Genomic DNA, 20459 nt, shown 5'->3' with positions numbered 1-20459 from the left:
TCTCTCTCTCTCTCTCTCTCTCTCTCTCTCTCTCTCTCTCTCTCTCTCTCTCTCTCTCTCTCTCTCTCTCTCTCTCTCTCTCTCTCTCTCTCTCTCTCTCTCTCTCTCTCTCTCTCTCTCTCTCTCTCTCTCTCTCTCTCTCTCTCTCTCTCTCTCTCTCTCTCTCTCATATGGATAAGGAGGCAAATTAGGAGAAAAGATTCAAGATAATTTGGGAAAGCATATATATTTGATTATTATTATTATGGGTTAATTTGCAGGGACTTCTTGTTCACATCAAGTAGAATGGCAGATACATCAGCTTCAAAACCAAGCTCAGCAAGTCCCAAGCCTCCACAGATTCCTGGCATTGCCACTGGTTTGGGATCTGTCAGGACTGATGTGGTGCAAGCCCACCAGAATAAGGAGGTTAAGAAGGATGAACCTCCTAAAAATGGGGAAGATTATGATCCAGAAAAGGAAAAATTGATGGTATGTTCCTAAGTCAGGGAGTGTCTGTATGTGTGTGTGTGTGTGTGTGTGTGTGTGTGTGTGTGTATATATATATATATATATATATATATATATATATATATATATATATATATATATATATATATATATATATATATATATATATATACATACACACACATGCACACAGAATTGAGAATGTTCACATAGAATGTCTGTTTGCCAGAAGTGACCACGCTGCCATAGAATTCAAGATACTTGAGGAAATAGAGAATCAAAGGAATGAAGAACACCATGCTGGGAGATTAAACTACTGTAAAGCAGTCTTTGATAATGTGAGAAAGTTTTTTCAAGAGGAGAGATGGGATAGGTTCCATAAGGCTGCAGGGGTCCAAGAGAAGTGGGATTAATTTCTTAAAATATATGAAGATGAAAAAAGTTTGTGCCTAAAAAGCAGACAGTAATAGCTGGTAATAAAAGAGTGGTTTAATAAAAGATATGAAGCAGCAAGAAGGATGAAAGAGGATACAGTAAAATCCCTCTTATCCGGCATCAACTGGACTGCCGACATACCAGATACTTGAATATTGCCGGATACTTGAATAGAAGTGAAATTATGTCCACAATCACCACCCTACACTCACGCATCTTACCATACCAAAGATCAGCTGATCTTAATCAGCAGCTGATCTGATCAGCTGCTTAAGTGTAAGCACAACACGCTTCCTCTTTTCTACAACTTTAGGCATGATGAAGGCATCAGGCAATAAACAGTGCACACACGGGACTGAGTCACTGAGTAAACACAGTGCAGTGGGCCGCGGGTGGCGCAAAGCAGTGCGTTCTGGTGGCGAGGGGACAAAGTATGCCTCACGCGAGAATTTTAATTGATTTTATGAGTACACATTGATTTTTTATTGATTTTATGGCTCGGGGAAAAATGTGCCGGATACTTGAAGCTGCCGGAGACTCGAATGCCGGATAAGAGGGATTTTACTGTACATGGAAAAAATGGAGGAAAAGTATAAGAATTAACCTATTGAATAATTACAAACAAGCAAGAAATGATTACATGAAGATCCTGAGGGATGAACAAAGACAGTTTGAAAAAGATATAATAGACAGGTATAAACATGAGCCCAAACTCTTCTATAGATATGTGAATGGTAAATTGAAGAGCAAAGTGAGTATAGGAAAGCTAATGGTAGATGGAGTGGTTTATGAAGACCCAAAAGAGATGGCAGAAGTGGTGAAATTTTTACAAAGGAAAAGGAATTTATAAGGCCATTGTGCATACCTGAAAACGGAAAAATAGAGGAATTTCAAGTAACAAAATAGGAAATTGATGAGATCATCAAAACGTTAGATGTGAGAAAGGTCACAGGACCGGATGGAGTGTGGGGAAGGGTAATAAAAGAATGCAGTAACCAGCTTAATGATAAATTACATACCATCATATGTACATCTATTAATGAAGGAATAGTTCCACAGGATTGGAAGAGGGCAAACATTGTACCCATATTTAAAGAAGACGCACAAGACCCACTAAATTATAGACCAGTTTTGCTGATGAGTGTAGTTGCAAAAATATGTGAAAGGATAATAAAGAACAAATGGACCAAGTTTTTGGAAGATAATGACTTTCTCACTACTTGTCAATTTGGCTTTAGAAAAGGGAGATCTTGTGTCATTAATTTATTATGTTATTATTCAAGAGTGATTGATATCATACAGGAGAGAGATGGTTGGGCAGACTGTATTTATCTAGATTTAAGAAAAGCTATTGATAAAGTGCCGCATAATAGACTGCTGTAGAAGCTGGAAAAGATAGGTGGTGTAAATGGAAAAGTGTTGAAATGGATGGACGAGTTCCTTAAAAACAGAGAGATGCGAACAGTAATTAGGGCTCCAATAATGTTTGCGGTGTGTATAAATGATATGGGGAAGATTGTGAAGAATTACAAAGAGATATAGACAAGGTGTGGGAGATGGCAAATGGAATTTAACTCTGGTAAGTGTAAAAAGATGGAATTTGGAAAAAGTAACAGAAGGTGTAGCTATAACTATAAGATGGGGGAATGAAACAGTAAATAAGACAACAAGAGAAAAGGATCTGAGAGCGATTTTCTCAGAATTTATCACCAGAAAAACACATTAACAAAATAACAGGTGAAACTCTCAGCCTACTAAGAAATATAAGAGTTGCCTTTGCTTATCTGGATATAGAAATGATGAGGAAAATAATCACCACAATGATACGTCCAAGATTAGAATACGCAGCAGTAATTTGGTCACCACATGAAAAAAAAAGCACATAAAGTTGGAAGGAATACAGAGAGCAGCAAAAAAGATGATAATAGAATTACAAGATTGTCATATGAGGAGTGACTAATCAGAATGCAACTCCCAACCTTGGAAAAGAGACGAGAGAGAGGTGACAACTGCATTGCACAGATTGCTGAATGGGATGGAAAAACTAGATAGGGAACATCTCTTTATAATGAACAAAAGAGAAACAAGAGGTCATGGAAGAAAACTAAAAGTAACCACCTGCAGAAGGGACATAAAGTAGTTTAGCTACCCTCATAGAAGCATAGTGGCATGGAATGGACTGGAAGGGGAAGTGGTGTATGCTACAAATATTCATGACTTTAAGGAAAAGTTGGATAAAAAACTGTTTTGGAGATGGGACAGTACAAGCTTAGCTCCTCTCCCGTATGTCACAACTAGGTAAATACACACACACACACACACATACACACTATGTAGAGAGAGAGAGAGAGAGAGAGAGAGAATCCTTACAATTTAGCACATTATAATGGAAGTATCAACAATAGAAAAATAATAACATTCTAAAATTGAGTCATATTTGCAATTTATAATGTTTCACTATTTCCTCCCTTCATTCTGGATATACCTAAAACAGTACTCTATTTCCTCTCCATATGTTTTATAGCATCACTGCTCAAAAATGTAAGAATAGCTTTCATTGTTTTACAACTTGCTATATTAGTAATGAATATTTCTTAAATCAAATAACATTTGCAGTCTTGCTTGTCCACATAATTGTTACCATAATGTGTTTTTACTGATGAAGAGTTGTACTTTTTATCTTGACTGTAGCTACTATACATATATTCCATATAAAACAGATTATATTAATGAATATAAATTGATTGGAAATTTTTTCATAATTTATCTGCTTTCTTATATATATATATATATATATATATATATATATATATATATATATATATATATATATATATATATATATATATATATATATATATGAGTGTGTGTGTTTGTATTTGTGTGTGTGTGTGTGTGTGTGTGTGTGTGTGTGTGTGTGTGTGTGTGTGTGTTTATTTATTTATTTATCTATCTATCTATTTTTAGATGGAATTGTACAAGTCTCTCTTGGAGCTGAGGAACTCTCTTGCTGATGAAATTAACTTCATGCCTTACCTGGTAGCCACAAATAAGACCATGCTGCTGCTCACTCAGAAGAGGCCCACCACACTCTCCAGCCTTCGGACAAGTTAGTCTTATTGTACCATTGGTTTATAAGGTGACTAATCATGCAAGATGAGATGATCACCTTGTGAATCTCTCCTTATACCAAGTTTTTATTTATGTTCATGTGTTATTTGTTTAGAATTTATTCAATCTTATCCATATTGTATTTTGGACATGATTCATGCATTATGCCTGTAACATTTGTAGTCATGAGTTAATTTTTGTCTGAGTTTTTTTAGGTCTTACTGATACCAGTATGAAATTAGTGCACTCTAAAGGCTTGATGGAGAGTATTAAAAGTACCAAGTTATAGATATATATTAGTGTTTAAACCACTCTTTAATTCATCCTTGTGGTGGAAATTTTTCATCATATACCAAAATTTCAAATAAGTAAATTTTTTATAAATGTTATTGATTTTTTTATATTTTGTGTTGATATTCTTCATTATGTTTTTGCACTAGTAAGTATTGTCCAAGTTTCAGTTTATTTCTTGTATTTCAGTTGAGGGGATGAGTGAAGCTAAAATAGGAAAATTTGGTCGCTACTTCATTGGCCACATTCGCTCCTTCTGCCAGGAAAACAACTTAAGCTGCCAGGAGAGTGAAGTAAGTTGTGTAATTTTTAAGAATAGCAACAATTATCTTTACTTTGTACAAATATGTATTATTTAATGTTCTGGTTTTGACATGTGCTACTTCAAGATATAAAAAATGTGGGTAGAAAGAACATGGTTGTTGTTTTTGTTGTTGTTGTTGTTGTTGTTGTTGTTGTTGTTGTTGTTGTTGTTGTTGTTGTTATTATTATTATTATTATTATTATTATTATTATTATTATTATTATTATTGGAGGGGGAGATGGAAGGAAAACACAAGTGTATAGAGTATCTCATCCTCCCAGAATATGACTTGACACAGGCACTGGGTGCAGCCCTCCTGACCACTGGAGGGAGAAAGATTGGCAAGATACTTCGTATGAAACAGAGGATCAGTCCTGACAGCATAATATACGAAATACCATGCAGAGGATGCGACTCTAGCTACTTTGGAGAAACAAGCAAGGGGTTTGGACACAAGGATGAAAGAACACCATGCAGACGTGAGGCACCACTGCACATCCAGCGCTTTGGTGAACCACGTGCCAAGGTCTTGCACCAGGGCCTGGACAAAAAGAAAAGAAAGGTACTGGAGGCATTGTACATCAACATGAACAAGAACTTACACAAGAGGTCAGATGATGTTGTGTGGGCGGATCCTGCTGCAGCACTCTGCACCCCCAAGGTCACAGACAGGTGATAGGGCAGCCAATTAGCAACCTACTTTTGGAATCGGCAGCACACCGTGAGTCACCACCATCCCAATATAAGGAGGCTCTAGACCATAGCAAACCCAGTTCCCCTGAAGAAGCTGTAGGCGAAACCAATCGAGAATAAACTCAACTCCATACACCTGTGTTTTCCTCCCACCTCCCCCTCCAGCTTGTCTAAATGTCTGAACATTATTATTATTATTATTATTATTATTATTATTATTATTATTATTATTATTATTATTATTATTATTATTATTATTATTATTATTATTATTATTCCTATCTTCCTCATTACCAGAAATAGATTATGATAATGGTTATGATGGTAACATAGACCACCATTTTTCAGGTTGATGAGGGTGGTGAGGGAAGCATGCCTGACAACCAAGATTGGAGCTTTCAAAAAACATCATTTGGATGGCGTTTTAAAAGAAATTCTTCAAATTCAACATCCATAGCCACTTCCTCTGGGTGGTTATCTAAAGCAAGACCTGAAAAGGATTCCTGTACTGTAAAGCATCCAGTCTCTTCATATGTATCAGATAGTGTAAAAGATCCATCTGTTGAAACAAGAGACTCCAGTGATGAAAACATTAAAAAGACCTTAAACTCATCAAGAATGGAAAAGAATACAGAAATCTCATCAGTGTCTGGAAATTACCTTGAAAACCAGAGTGAAAACTTTACTGAGAAAAAAAACAGAAAGGAAAGTGAGAAAAAATTGGCTGAAAATAAAGATAATGTGAAGTACACTATCCCAAAATTAAGTGAAGCCATTTCTACAAATGATGAAGACTTTTTTGATGACCTTGATAATATAGATTTTTCTGAAGAACTTGTTGCAGTAGTTAGCTCTAGTGTAGAAAAAAATCCTCAGGAAGCAGAGAATATACAGCCATCATATCCATCTAGTTCTTCAGGCAAAACACAGATTAGTTCAACACTTACTTATTCACAGGGATCCAGCACCAAGTCCAAAGAGAAGAGAGGGATACAATATTGTGATGATTCAGAGCCAAAGAAAGACAAGCAAGAAGACTCTGATGCAAAGTATGAAAATATTCTATTAAATAAAAAGAGAGAACTAAAAGGAAGTCAGTGGATTGATGCACGGAAAATGAAAAAGAAGTTAAAGTCAAATATGTTTTTCAAAATCTAGTTTCAAAGTCTAGTTCAAAGTCTAGTTTTCTAATAATAATGATTGTTTCCTAATTTCTTAGCATTATGATTTTTCTTTGTTCATATTTCTTATTCTGTATAATACAATACATGAATATTTGTTCCTTTAAGATTTAGATTATTTTTTTAATGCAGTGTTTATCACTTCAGAGACAATTTAATTGTTGCCTATTTTACTAGATGAGATTGTGTGTTTGTATGTAATATGCAAACTAATTTTCAGCTTGGAAGAAAATTAATCTTTGAATAATAAAATAATTACTATATGAAATACTTTAAGCAACAGCCATGTTAAAGTCTTTTCAAGAATTTGAAATGATATATAAGGGTGATGTACCACTGTTATACTGTGCTGTATCTGATTTTGTGAAATAATTAAAGGAAAAACTGAAAGTTCAGTGGAAATGGCTAATGACAAGAAAGGCAGGGAAGTATGTGCTTGACTGTAAGGAATGTAGACTATATTTTTACCATATATATATATCTTTACTGGCACCCTGTTACCTGCAGTGCATGGATTGTACATGATGGAAATTTGTGAGAGATCAGGGAAGTAGAAGAAAAAAGTGCATAAGATGATTAGTATGGTTGGTATGGAATTAAATCTTAATTAAATTACAGAGTGGTATAATGTGAATATATCATAATGCATAGGTGGACATTATCGCAATAACAATATCAGGTTATCAGTTATCCGATAATTATTTTTTCCATATTATTGATTCATCAGTAGCACTGATGCTTTTAGATCCAAACTAGCAATGATGGATAACTTTAGTTTTTGGTACATGAACATGTTGAAGTTTTTAACTTTCAAAATCAAATGTATTTATTTTACTTAAAACAGTATTTTTCATTAGAGAAGAGACAGGATAAACAATGAATTTAAAGTTTTCAAAGATTCTTTGCAAAATTTTGAAGATAAAGATAAAAATAAAGATTTGGATTTATCAGTTTCTTTTTACTTAAAATATCAATATCATTACCACTAGTATTGGAATTTTGAATTCTTTTTTTTTTTTGGGGGGGGGGGGGGGGAACTGGTCAAGGGCAATAAAATCCAATTGAAATAAGACACTGAGATACTAGTCCCCAAATAGGGTCCAAATTGGCAGTAAAAAATTGAAGGATAAGTGTCTTGAAACCTCCCTCTTAAAGGAATTCATGTCATAGGAAGGGGGAAATAAAGAGTTTACCAGAGAAAGGGATGAATGATTAAGAGAGGTAGACAGAATAGGGGTGAGAGAAAGAAAAAAGTCTTGTACAGCCAGGCCATGGGAGGAGGAGAGGCATGCTGTTAGCAAGATCAGAAAAGCAGTTAGCATGAAAATAGCAGTAGAAGACAGCAAGAGATACAACATTAGGGCGATGAGAAAGAGGCTGAAGACAGTCAGTTAGAGGAGAAGAGTTGTGACGAAAAGCTTTTGATTCCACCCTGTCTAGAAGGGTGGTATGAGTGGAACTCCTCCCCCCCAGACATGTGAAGCATACTCCATACATGGACGGATACGGTCCCTGTACAGAGCAGCTGGAAGGGTGAGAAAAACTGGCAGAGACGTCTTAGAACACCTAACTTCATAGAAGCTGTTTTAGCTAGAGACGAGATGTGAAGTTTTCAGTTTAGATTATAAGTAAAGGACAGACTGAGGATGTTGTCCTCAGTCTGTTCTTTATCCCTTAAATTTATCTCCAGTTATCGGTTATCGTGAGAATTTATTTTTTTTTTTTCGTTATCACACCCAGCTATAGTATAAGGTAATAAAGTGACAGTAAGACCTATAAAGGTGGTATTTCTGAAACCCAGTCCTTTGAAAAATAAATAAATACTCCTGCAGTATCACAAAGCCAACTTTGTGACATTGTGGACTTAGAAAAATCTTACTGCATCACGAGCTTAGCTCTTAAGAAATAGTTGCAATTCAAATAGAATTTATAAGCCTAAAATCCTACAATGGGGGTCATGTCTTATTTGGGCCCATAGATTTTTTCTCCTTTGTGTGTGTGTGTGTGTGTGTGTGTGACGCGCACTGTGCCATGTCTCAACCCGTGGGGGTATAGTAAGGTTGTCAACGAGACTACCCATGTCTACCAGGAGCTGATATGGCTAAGAGTGTGAATGATGTGTGTATGAGTGTGTGTGGTGCTTTGTATGGGCCATCCCATGTGGAACTGCCAGACTCATATATAGATAGTGTGTGTTTGTGTGTGCGTGCGTGCCAGTCAGGTTTATTTATTTATTTATTTTTTACTTGTAAATTTAAATTTGCTTTCCTAAGAGAAAAATGCAAGTACAAAAGACAAGTCATAGTTAAATTAAGAAAGACAGGAAAATTAGGGTTAAGGTTCAACTTTCTTTGGCTGTATGAAACTCATCGCATTATTGTGGTAGCTCAACAACGCGAAGCTCGAACAAGGGAAGGTAATGTTCTTTCTGAGCAGCTGATAGACTTCTGCTATCATGAAAATGCATTAGAGGTATGAGAGTGAGGACTCAATCTGTCGTCGGTTGGCGCTCCACGCCTCTGCACCAGGCACCAGTGTCCTCTGCCACGGAGATCAGGCGTTGTCGTTCTCTCCGATACATGTAATTAGAAACATTAATAATGTTACAGGACCTAAAGAATACATTGCACTTCTGGACAAAGTAACAGTATGCTATGAGTTTGGACCATCATTTCGATTTCTCTGTCTGAATGATCAAGAATTTATCCATGTATTTGAGAACGATACACATGAACCTCTTGCCAGTGGTCTGAACATATTGTAAATAGGCTCAGATCATTTAACAATCTCGTTTAATTTGATAGCATAATAAGGCTTAATGTTACTGTGAAACGACTATAATAATATGCATATCTATTGTTTAATAATTCACACACACACACACACACACACACACACACACACACACATATATATATATATATATATATATATATATATATATATATATATATATATATATATATATATATATATATATATATATATATATATATATATATATATATTTATTTATTTATTTATTTATTTATTTATTTATTTATTTATTTATTTGTTTATTTATTCTTTTTTTTATCTTTTTTTATGAAACGAAGCAGCACGCCAGAAACAGGTATTACATGTGATTAGTTCTACAATTTTTCATCGTTTAATATCAAAACAAGATAAGATTTACATGCTTTTTTACTGGTAAACACCACAGCGAAAGGAGCGTGCGGCAGTGTTTACTCTTCTACCTGGACTTTCTGCCATCACGTCATGCACCTGCACGCAGGTAGCAATGCGTTCAGCTACCTTTACTAGATGTAAATCTTGTGTACTCAGTGGTGTTTTTCCTTGTTCGAAAAAAAATCATATTCAATACCTATAGAACTTGAAGATTAGTATAGTTCAAAGGTAATTATTTGTAGACATTTCTCTATTAAAGTTGAAGAATTTGCGTGGAAAAAATACTGGACTGTCAAACGTACAAATATTAGATGGACACCCTAGATATAAGACTTATCATCACGAAAAGCTGCTTATAAATATAGGTTAGGTGAGATAAATACAAAAAAATCAACTTAGATTTTTTTTTTATTTATGTTCATGGCAAGTAGTGTGAATGGTGTAGGAGCTTTGAGAGGCAAGGCCGGCAGCGAGGAGGCGAGGCAGGCCAGGCTCGGCAGGACGAGGCGCCGGCAACACACATCATCATGGGAGTTGAAGTTTTCACCACATCACCTGGCAACGGTGGGTTCACGGCTTCACTTACATGTACTGAATAAATATGTTTGGTACAGAGAAATCCCAGAGGCTGCTACGTGGACTTGATAAGTAGTCGGGAAAAAATATGGGGTAATTATAAAGCAAACCGAAACCTCCCACCGGAATGTTGGTGTTCAAGGTTACCGTTTGTTGTTTCATGCTAGATGTTCCCTCACGTAGCTGATCTCCAGCAGAATGTGAGGGTTAAGATGTGGCGGTGATGGTGTGGTGGCAAGGAAATGTATGTGAAGCAGTGAGGAGTGGCAGGATGGTTAGGGCAGAGGCAGGCTGGAGGGTTGGAGGGCTGGAGGGTCGCCTCGCCGCATTCCGCATTGCGCATGTTTCTTCAAGGACGGTCGTTACTCCCACGGATTGCGGAAATGACTAAAACTTGCCTGAAATTCAGTGTGAACTTCCTGTGCACGTGAGTACTCTAGAAACTTCTGAATATGCTTAGTTATTTATCGGGAATTTGCCGGGGAAGCTGCCCCTCGAGGCCGTGTGGGATAGGCCTATCAGGCAGGCCGTGTGTTGCGGGGCGGTTCGGTTCGGTATGATTGTCACCTGGGAAGCCAAGGCGGCGCGGGCCTTTAGTTGTTGGGCATATTTACCAAAAGGAACGGTTGAAAGAACATTTATGGAGACAGTGAATGAATTCTATTAAAAAAAAAAAAAATCAAGTAATTGGATGAACAAGCTTGAGCTGTTCTTAACTTGTAAGAAAAGGTTGGGAGAAATTAAGTATATTGTAATTTTTAGTTGGAAAGGTTTTATGGCAAAATTTATTGGTAGTGTATAAAATTATAAATAAATAAATAAAGTTATTTTAAGATTATTTTGATAAAAGGTAGCCCATGGTGGGTAACTCTCCTTTAATAGTGGATGCTGTGCTCCTTTTACCCTTTGTTTTGTAATGTAGAAAATTTGAAACAATTTAAGATGAATTGTCTTCACTCAAACAGTTATTAGACAAAAGCACATTGAAAAGATGTACTGTGAGTATTATTTACCTCAGAATCACATATTGTAGGACATGAATATTTGCATATTTTCCATTTAAGTTGTGAATAAGGGAAGTTGAGTGTTGATTAACTGAAAATGCAAAATAAGGTACTAGGTCCAGGACAAGGCAGCATAGCATTAACTGTTGTTTATAACTGTCTAATTACTCATAAATCAAAAGTCAAAGCTGTGTTTAACTATAGTGATTTACAGTGATGAATTTAAGATTTCAGATATTAATCCTTAATCTTATTTTGCCTGATTCAGGAATATTGATATCATAATTCATTAGAGTAACAGCCACAGACAACAAGAAAATTAATGGTGTAAAGAAATATCACAGATGTCTTGTACTTTATCAGTTGGGCATTATAATGATTAGATAAATTCTCTCTCTCTCTCTCTCTCTCTCTCTCTCTCTCTCTCTCTCTCTCTCTCTCTCTCTCTCTCTCTCTCTCTCTCTCTCTCTCTCTCTCTCTCTCTCTCTCTCTCTCTCTCTCTTGCCTGACCTAACCACATACCTTACTGACAAGATGATATCATGTCTTCATGATATGACCATGAATGTGCATTGATGTCATTTATTATTTTTTTGTTGAGTTCTTTCATAAGCATCATTCCCTCGTGTGGTTATGTTTTCTGTACATGCAGGACTCACAACACTGAGGAGTATTGGTGTGGAAAGGACATTGCAGTCATGCAGGAGAGCATGGGAACCACTTCCTCAGTTTGTGAAGTTCCAATAATTAAATGTCATCCTGGACATCCAACATGTCCAAAAGCTGTAGTGGCCATTTCTGGGCCACATTGAAATTTATTTTGCATCTTATACATGATTGGCTTGTAAAGCTACTTTGAACTGTGGTAGCTGTGGCATAGCATGATACAGCCAGCCAATCTACTTGTTCTTAACCCAGACACTGTTCAAGAATTCATTATTAATATAATTAAAACAAATTTATGACTATTTGCATGAGGAAATTGTTATTTTCATTAAAAAGCTTTATCTGCTAGAGGCAAACATCTCTTCATTACTAAGTACCTAACTGGTAAAGATTTGTCTTGTTTACTGGTCATAGTAAGTAAATATTTAATTTTAGAAGCCAAGAGTTGTTAGTGGGCTTTCCTGTCATGTTTGGATTCCTGGATTTTCACCCAAAGAAATCTTGGCCATGTGTATTGGTCAATTGCCAATTTTTTGTCTAAATATTTGGCCTCCAGATCTTGACATATACTTAAGGAGATACAATAGTTTATTAAGAGGCAGTAAGTGAAGTTATTCTGTAATGTTAAAGCATATTCAAGTTGTTGCACTGTTCTCTTGTCTCTGGTTTTCTGTATTGATGTAGAGCAAGAATTGTATCATGATAAATTTCAAATTTATTCATGATATTGATTTCATAATCAATAAAAGTTACAAGACAAGAATTGCTCTTTTTTAAAAGAGTAGTGTTACCTGCTTTTACTGCCTTTTGAATTGTACATTGTACAGTCTAAGGCCATGAAATATACTACATGAAAATAATCTGTTGCAAGTGTTCTATTTGACATTTGATATATATATATATATATATATATATATATATATATATATATATATATATATATATATATATATATATATATATATATATATATATATATATATATATATATATTTTCTCTTTCAGGTCAGACATGGCCCAAAACAGGCCAACAAGTCGTGGTCCATTATACAGGTAAGAAATCTATGTCTTCCATTTGAATCTCTCTCTCTCTCTCTCTCTCTCTCTCTCTCTCTCTCTCTCTCTCTCTCTCTCTCTCTCTCTCTCTCTCTCTCTCTCTCTCTCTCTCTCTCTCTCTCTCTCTCTCTCTCTCTCTCTCTCTCTCTCTCTCTGTGTGTGTGTGTGTGTGTGTGTGTGTGTGTGTGTGTGTGTGTGTGTGTGTGTATATATATATATATATATATATATATATATATATATATATATATATATATATATATATATATATATATATATATATATATATATATATATATATATATATATATATATATATATATATATATATATATATATTATTATTATTATTAATGACAAAGTGTCACACACTGTCAAAGAATTTTGACTGCCCTGCTCAACTGTATTGCACATATTTGCCCTTTCCTTTGTTCTCCCTAATTTTATATACTACTGTGTATCTTGAATTTCTCCCCATATTTTTTTGTAAGATCAAACCACAGTTGGCTACATATTCCATATCAGTGAATTATCAACTCTTTAACAGCTTATCAGCGTTTCTTCCCCCGTATACATAGTAATCAAATGACACCTGTATTAATCTAAGTTTGTGACTTTCACTTGTAATTATGCTTGTATCTCTTGTCAGTATACTATCCTGTATTATCCCTCCCAAGTTTTTATGTATTCATATATTTATTATTATTTATTTTATTTATTTATTTATTTATTTATTTATTTATTTATTTATTTATTTATTACTGTTATTTTTTTTCTCATGCTTCCATCAAGGTCATTGCATTGTTTCCCATCCCTACTGTGTAGCATTTCTTCATCTTGAGCCCCATTTTGTTTCCAAAATTAGGTAAAGTCATGCAACTATATCATCTCTTTTCTGAATGATATCCATCATTCAAGCATACTTAAGATCGTCTGGCGCACAGCATTCCATCACTAAATTTGTTTATTTAGTAATTTATTTTATTTTGCTATTTTATATTTTATTTATATACATTTTTTCCAAGCATCTTACTTTTAACAGAATTAAATACATGCAGAGACACTTGTATATTATTATTAAGTAATTTTCTCTAGCATCTCCCTTTGTGTTTGTTGTGTGTGTGCATGTGCACTCATGCACTCATGCATGCATGCATGAGTGCATGCTTGTGTGTGTGCATATGCGTGTAGTTTGTCTTTGTGTAGAAGCTTGCTTGGAGAGACCAGAATTACTGTATGTTAAATCACACATTGTAAAAACATTGTCAAAAACTTAGTAGTGCATCTATAATTTTTATTTCCATTGTTAGGAATCAGTGAACCACATTAGGAATGGTATTAACCTTGATTGTCCTTGGTATATCTAGAATTGAATAATGAAAAAGTACTAGAGTGGAATTGTATTTACTGAAGACCTGCTTCATGAGAATTTCAAGCCACAGATGTTTATTTGCTTTCTACAGTATGCTTGCCATGACTGCCACTAGTGCATTTATTCACTTTCATAGCTCTTTTATTACAAAATTATTTGAAAGTCCGGTCACAGATACCTGTGAAGATGCATCAAGGGACAGAAAAAGGAAGTAAAAACAAAGATTAGAATACTGTGTGGTGCATCATCTGTGTGAATAAAGAGGTGCATCTGCCTCTTTTTCATTGGTTACTTAGAGAATTTCATTATTAGGTAGAAGCCATAATATGAATATACATTGAAAGCATTTAGAATGAAAACATGAGAAAAGTTGAATATGCTCATAAAGTCTTGTCAAATCTTTACATCAGGTGCTGCATGGACACTAGATATTAGGTATTAGTCAACAGGTAAGGCATCGTGATTATTCCACAGTAAAAATGTAACTGCAATAAATGTAGGTGTATTCAGGATGATAATTATAGTACATGTGTATGTTGCCACAAACCTATACTAAATCCCCCCCTCTCCCCCCCTGCTCTCTCTCTCTCTCTCTCTCTCTCTCTCTCTCTCTCTCTCTCTCTCTCTCTCTCTCTCTCTCTCTCTCTCTCTCTCTCTCTCTCTCTCTCTCTCTCTCTCTCTCTCATATAACAAGATAAACTACTTGAAAATTACCTCTATTTTAGTTAATAGGGTGAATAAGGAGACTGATAGTGAGTAATGAAGGAAATAGACAGAGGAGACAGGTTAGCATGGTATATACATGGCCATTTCTCTCTCACTACCCGCAGGAACACTAAGTGATGGGTCCAAATTTGACTCCTCCCGGGACCGTGGAAAACCTTTTAAATTCCGCATTGGGCTTGGAGAGGTGATCCGTGGCTGGGATGAAGGTGTGGCCCAGGTAAGGAAAACATTGTGTTGCTGATTGTCTGGTAATTGCAGAGCTCTTGCAAGGGTCCAGTCAAGAAATGAGGATCCAATCAGTTATTTAATGCTCTTTAGTATTCCTTATATTATGTCAGATGCTTTCCTGTTTCTAAGGTTTTGACTTTCTTGACAACTTTTAACATTTATCTATTTTGCACACCTCCATTTCTACTTCTGTGGCTATATGCAAAATATTTGGTCGTTTTCCCTTGATAACGTGTCATAGGTCTTTTATCCAGTTTGTTATTCCTTTGGTACTTTATTCTAGTAACTATGCACTTAATTATACATCTTGTTAATTTCTGCTAAAAATATTAAATGGCTTTCTTTCATTACTGTAAAGTATTCTTTTCTTTTCTTGATTTATGTATCTTTTTTATTTTCAATGTTGTCGGTTATGTGCTCAGAGACGCATCTGAAAGTGTATTTGAAGTGATAATATAACAGACAAGAGCTATTTGTTAATTTTAACTGCGGTATCTAGTATTTAGTATTTAAAGATTCTATTGTGATATACACAATTGTTATTGTATATTTCTTCTTTTATCACAAAATTTACTTATGAAATTTTCTTGCATCAAGTATTTATAAGAAGCAGAAACATATTACATTTTATAAATTGTCTGCAATATATTATGTGTATTATTTTTGTAATTATTTCTGCCTTTTTTATTTAGATGTCTGTTGGTCAGAAGGCTCGCTTGGTCTGCAGCCCAGACTATGCCTATGGGGAGAAAGGTTTCCCAGGTGTGATTCCTCCCAATGCCACACTTACCTTTGATGTAGAGCTGTTGGCTGTGGAGGCTTCCTAATGGCAAGTTCTACACTGCTGCTGCTGCTGCTGTGACTTTTGGGAAAGCAAGTGTAAGGAATTCTGGTGTGTACTAAGAGTGCCCTGATTTGGTTCTTCCATCTCTTCCTTCAATTTAAGGCTGATGAATAACCTGTTTTATTAATTTTCATGCTTAAAATTTTAGTAAACAATTTATCACAAAGCATACATAGATGATGCCTCCATTTGCTCAGGAACAATACAAAGTGATGTGGATGCTTGGCAACAAATGTTCCAGTGCCACCATTCTTACCCCCAAAAAGTCCTGTAATGCAGTACAGTTTGATCCTTGTCAGATTAGACAGTTTTGTTCTTCTGCATATGCAATTTTATATGTATTTTTACTTTATTACGTCTGCCTCTGACCTCAGTGATGCTTTTCTCATTTTTAGCTCCAACAAGGAAATTTACAAAAATAAATAGCAAAATTAAGTACTACAGTGCAATGTGTATTACATTGATAATTGACTTGTTTTAAAGTCAAATAGTTATGTTGCAGGATTTGGCCTCTTAAGCTTACAGTGCAACACGGTTTTGTCTGATATTGACGTCTGAACAGCAACTGGAGAAGACAACCTAGTTATGTTTACACCAGAATATTCTGCACCATCTGTATGTTGTTTTATAGAGATAGCAGCAATCCAAAAGAAAAAAAAGTCTTCATCTAGAATGTCTTTGATGTCTACTTGTTTTATCTCCAAACCAGTAGATTGAATGGTTGAATTTAAGGATTCAGTATTATTACTAACTGTCCATTCAAAATGCAGGTTGGAGTAGTCTGTGAATGATTGAAGCAATGCACTCAAATAAATTTTGATGTCATGTATCATAACAAATAGTTTCCAAATTCCCGTGAGTGCAGTGCTTTTGGAGAGCTTCACTGTTCTTATCATTGTATTAGAACCCATGAGTTTGCACTACACATTACTTTTGGTACAGTGGTAAAGTGAAGAGCATTCCTTTTAATGTTCTTAACTGTAGGACATCCCTGCTGTGGGTAGACCTGTGCTTTGTAGTGTAGGTACATTATCTTGGATTTGTTTGGACTGATTAACCCTAAACGATAGACCCAAGGTTCTGTAGCTCTTCTTCCAGTCTGCAGACTTTTTTTTTCATTTTTTTTTTTTTTTTCTTTTTGTAACTTCTCAGTACAAGGTTCTTCTGGTCAAATAAAATATGAATAATTGTGGAAGCTTTATTTCTAGTGGTCATCATACATACATACATTATATATATATATATATATATATATATATATATATATATATATATATATATATATATATATATATATATATATATATATATATATATATATATATATACCAAGGCTGTCTTCCTCAAAAAGGGATCACCAGTTTTGCCACATACACTATGTATAGTGGCCTTGGGCCCATATTCTGAAGTGCATTTGGGCCACACCAGCACTACTTTCCAAAGCCAATAGTTGAAGTTACACAAGCTTTTAAGTGTTTTTATGATTCTAGAAAGATTAACAAGATCTCTGTACATTATGAAATGAAGAAACGTCTTGAGAACTCAGCTAATCATCTCTGTTGCTTTGGAAAATAGTTGTGGTGAGAAAGCAAAGCTAGGGTTGTATACAGGAATATAAAGAGACAACAGACGAGGCAACAAATTGAACTGAACCAAAACATAAAACGCAAAAACACCAACAAACATACTTGCACATGCTGACAAGTTAGAAACAAACACTCAAAGCAAAAACATACCAATACCACTATAGAGTGAAAAAGACAATAAATGCAAACAAAACAGCAACGAAGAGCCATAAACTAGTGTCCCTCGCATTGCACAGGCTGACATGCTGGCCAGCACACCCCATCAGCAGGGTATGGTGCAGGGATGGCCAGAAGACACAGATGGCACAACTCTCCACAGCCTGTGGGGAGCTGTGCCTTCCTCTTTACCTTCAGAAGAAAAACTAATTAAAAAAGAAGCAAAATAAAAAAAATTAAGATAATCCAAAATTGGGGTCTGTCAGGGCAGGGAAATAAATAAAAGAAAATTGATTAAAAGTAGATAAAAAAGAAAATGTGATGGTTGCAAGGAGAGAGAGAGAATTATGGATTAGGGTATAAAGAAACAATAATTATCAGTGAAATACACAAAACAAAAAAAGTCTGGTTATGAAGAAAGAATAATACCAATGAAAATTATTTTATTCTTATTTTTATTATTGATGGTAATACTAGTAATAATAGTAAAAGTAATAGCAATGCAATTTTTTCTTTCTCTCTCTCTCTCTTTCACCTGTGGTCTAAATCTTGACAGTTTGTCCCAGGACCCTATGGCAGTAGTCCTTCCTCTCATATCCAGCCACACACAACACACTGGCTGTGGCTGTGACACACACACTTGTGCCACACCCACATCTCCACCATTTGGTCTGTGGACATGTTGTGGTAGAAGCTGTCAGTGAATATTTGGTGTTTTCTATTTTTTGGTGTGGCTGGGACAGCTATGGTGTGGTAGAAGGTGGTAGTCTTGTGATGTGAAGTGGTAGAAAACATCAAAACACAAGATTTGGTGCAGAAAGCCATCAGGCCTAAATGTGGCAGTCCCTGTATGAAACATGTCTATTTCCACCTGTCATCCCCATCCATACATTTGTCAAGTCTTTCAAAACTCTCTCACTCAAATTCCATTTCTTCTTTTCCTTCTTCTCTTTTACATAATTTATCTGTTTTCCTTCACCTTGTTTATGCAAATTCATTCATTCTCTCTCTCTCTCTCTCTCTCTCTCTCTCTCTCTCTCTCTCACCTGATGAATGACAGCAGGGTGGCCTCAGTATGTAACCAGGTAATGGCCTTGACAGAAGTACAGTGAACAGGGATGGTGAGGCAATAGGCCCTGTCATCCTGTCCCTCTGCCAGCCCCTACACAGACCACAGGCATAGGGTGTTGATGTCACACCTATCAGTAGCCTGTGAGCAAGGAGTAAGGTGAGAGGGGGGTTAGGATGAGGAGGTTAGTTAGGGTGAAATATTGTTGTCAAAGGCAGAAATTTGATAGGATGTGTTTAGGACGAGAGGAGGTTGGATTAGGGCAACAAAGTCAGTTATGGTGAATTATTGTTATTTAAGGTGGAAATTTAGTTTGGGTGCATTTAGGGTGAGAGAATGGTACTTAGGGTAAAACACTGTTGTCTAAGGTATGTGTTAGGATCTCTCTTTCTCACCACTAGTCAGCTTCCCCTTCTCATTTCCCCTCTTGTTCTCCCTCCCATCCACCATTAGCCAGTCTCCCTCTCTTCCCTTCCTCCCTCTCTCACCAGTGGTTGGTGGCCCATACACCAGACACCCATTCATCAAGGTGGAGGATACCCTTGGGGGTGGGTGGAGGGAGCTTCTACAAGTACTCAACCTCCATCACACCCTCCAGGCTCCTCCCACTCCTCCATTAGATCTTTAAGCTTGCCCATCAGCAGCTGCCCCTCCACCATAAACTCCAACTTGGGCAGGTCTCTTGAGGGGTCTGAACCTGTGAAGGTGGGGTTAGGTTAGGTTAAGTCGGTTTGGTTAGGCCTGGGGATGATGTGTGGAAGAGGGCAGGACAAGGAGACCAGTGGGAAGACTGCAGAAGGCCTTGGGATGGTGTGTGGAGGACGGGACAAGAAGACCAGTGGGAAGAAAGTGGAAGACAGGATAAGAAGACCAGTGGGATGACAAAAAAAAAAATAAATAAAATAAATAAATAAATAAAAATATAAATAAATAAATAAATAAATAAAATAAGTAAATAAATAATAAGAAATAGCAAAAATAAACTGGTTTCATTTGGTTTCCCTACCTTACACCTACTCCAATCCGAATGGGTATGAAATATACAAACGGATGTACAGGTGAAATTGCCTCATGTTGCAGCTTACATACAGAGCTTGGCCAAACTCTATACTATGCCGAGGCGACAATACCAACACATAAATAAACCAACGAATAAAATCACACACTTAATTTCTACTGATGATGAGACAGGCAGGACTGTTCACTTCCTTTATTACCTTACTAACACCATTCCATCACTACCACTACTACAATTACTACTTTTCCACTCGTTCTGTCGCTTCAGCAGGTGATACTGACCATTTAAACACAATTACAGCGGAAAACCACCTGGTCTCTTCAACCCTCGTTGAGTTTATTGCTGTTTATACACATGGTGGAACAGCCTTCACCCCAGGACATACACATAGCGTACAGTCTTCACCCCAGGACGGTTACTTAAATTTTTGAGATAGTACTATTAATTCTTGTTCTTTGGGGTGCTTTTTAAAGTTTATTTTTATTGTGTTAATTTTGAAATTGTTTTATCTTTCTTTATCTCCTC

The 20459-nt window shown here is 35.9% G+C and overlaps 2 protein-coding genes and 1 long non-coding RNA gene across 5 annotated transcripts in view; 2 read left to right on the top strand and 1 right to left on the bottom strand.

Annotated features, from left to right (window-relative positions):
- Positions 1-8245, top strand: part of LOC135111017 (bifunctional 3'-5' exonuclease/ATP-dependent helicase WRN-like) — a 28740-nt gene extending 20495 nt beyond the window's left edge. For 2 of the 3 annotated variants that reach the window (XM_064023877.1, XM_064023878.1), the window contains exons 16-19: positions 261-471; positions 3853-3994; positions 4477-4580; positions 5633-8245. In XM_064023877.1, the coding sequence (XP_063879947.1) occupies positions 261-471; positions 3853-3994; positions 4477-4580; positions 5633-6442 (1267 nt within the window). In that variant the 3' untranslated portion in view covers positions 6443-8245. Of the gene's footprint in view, positions 1-260; positions 472-3852; positions 3995-4476; positions 4581-4889; positions 5418-5632 lie in introns of those variants that run through there. The other variant, XM_064023879.1, reaches the window with a different exon arrangement.
- Positions 8246-10069: 1824 nt separating this feature from the next.
- On the top strand, positions 10070-17293 carry LOC135111015 (peptidyl-prolyl cis-trans isomerase Fkbp12-like). Its single transcript, XM_064023876.1, has 4 exons — positions 10070-10197; positions 12885-12932; positions 15138-15250; positions 15954-17293. The coding sequence occupies exons 1-4, from the start codon at positions 10161-10163 to the stop codon at positions 16086-16088; spliced, it is 333 nt and encodes a 110-aa protein (XP_063879946.1). The 5' UTR covers positions 10070-10160; the 3' UTR covers positions 16089-17293.
- LOC135111016 (uncharacterized) lies at positions 15952-20336 on the bottom strand. Its single transcript, XR_010273524.1, has 3 exons — positions 20216-20336; positions 18894-19057; positions 15952-18039 (listed from the first exon to the last, which is right to left on the bottom strand). It is a non-coding gene; the product is annotated as an uncharacterized LOC135111016 (long non-coding RNA).
- Between the last annotated feature and the right edge of the window lie 123 nt (positions 20337-20459).

This window comes from Scylla paramamosain, chromosome 21 (assembly GCF_035594125.1).
Source record: "Scylla paramamosain isolate STU-SP2022 chromosome 21, ASM3559412v1, whole genome shotgun sequence".
Classification (NCBI taxonomy): Eukaryota; Metazoa; Arthropoda; class Malacostraca; order Decapoda; family Portunidae; genus Scylla; species Scylla paramamosain.
Note: the sequence above shows the minus strand (reverse complement) of the source record. Positions and strands in the feature narration are given on the sequence as shown.

Coding starts and splice junctions, on each gene's coding strand:
- LOC135111015 (XM_064023876.1), top strand. CDS start 10,161: ATGGGAGTTGAAGTTTTCACCACATCACCTGGCAACG. Junction 10,198..12,884: donor CACCACATCACCTGGCAACG/GTGGGTTCACGG, acceptor TTTCTCTTTCAG/GTCAGACATGGCCCAAAACA. Junction 15,251..15,953: donor GGGATGAAGGTGTGGCCCAG/GTAAGGAAAACA, acceptor TTTTTTATTTAG/ATGTCTGTTGGTCAGAAGGC.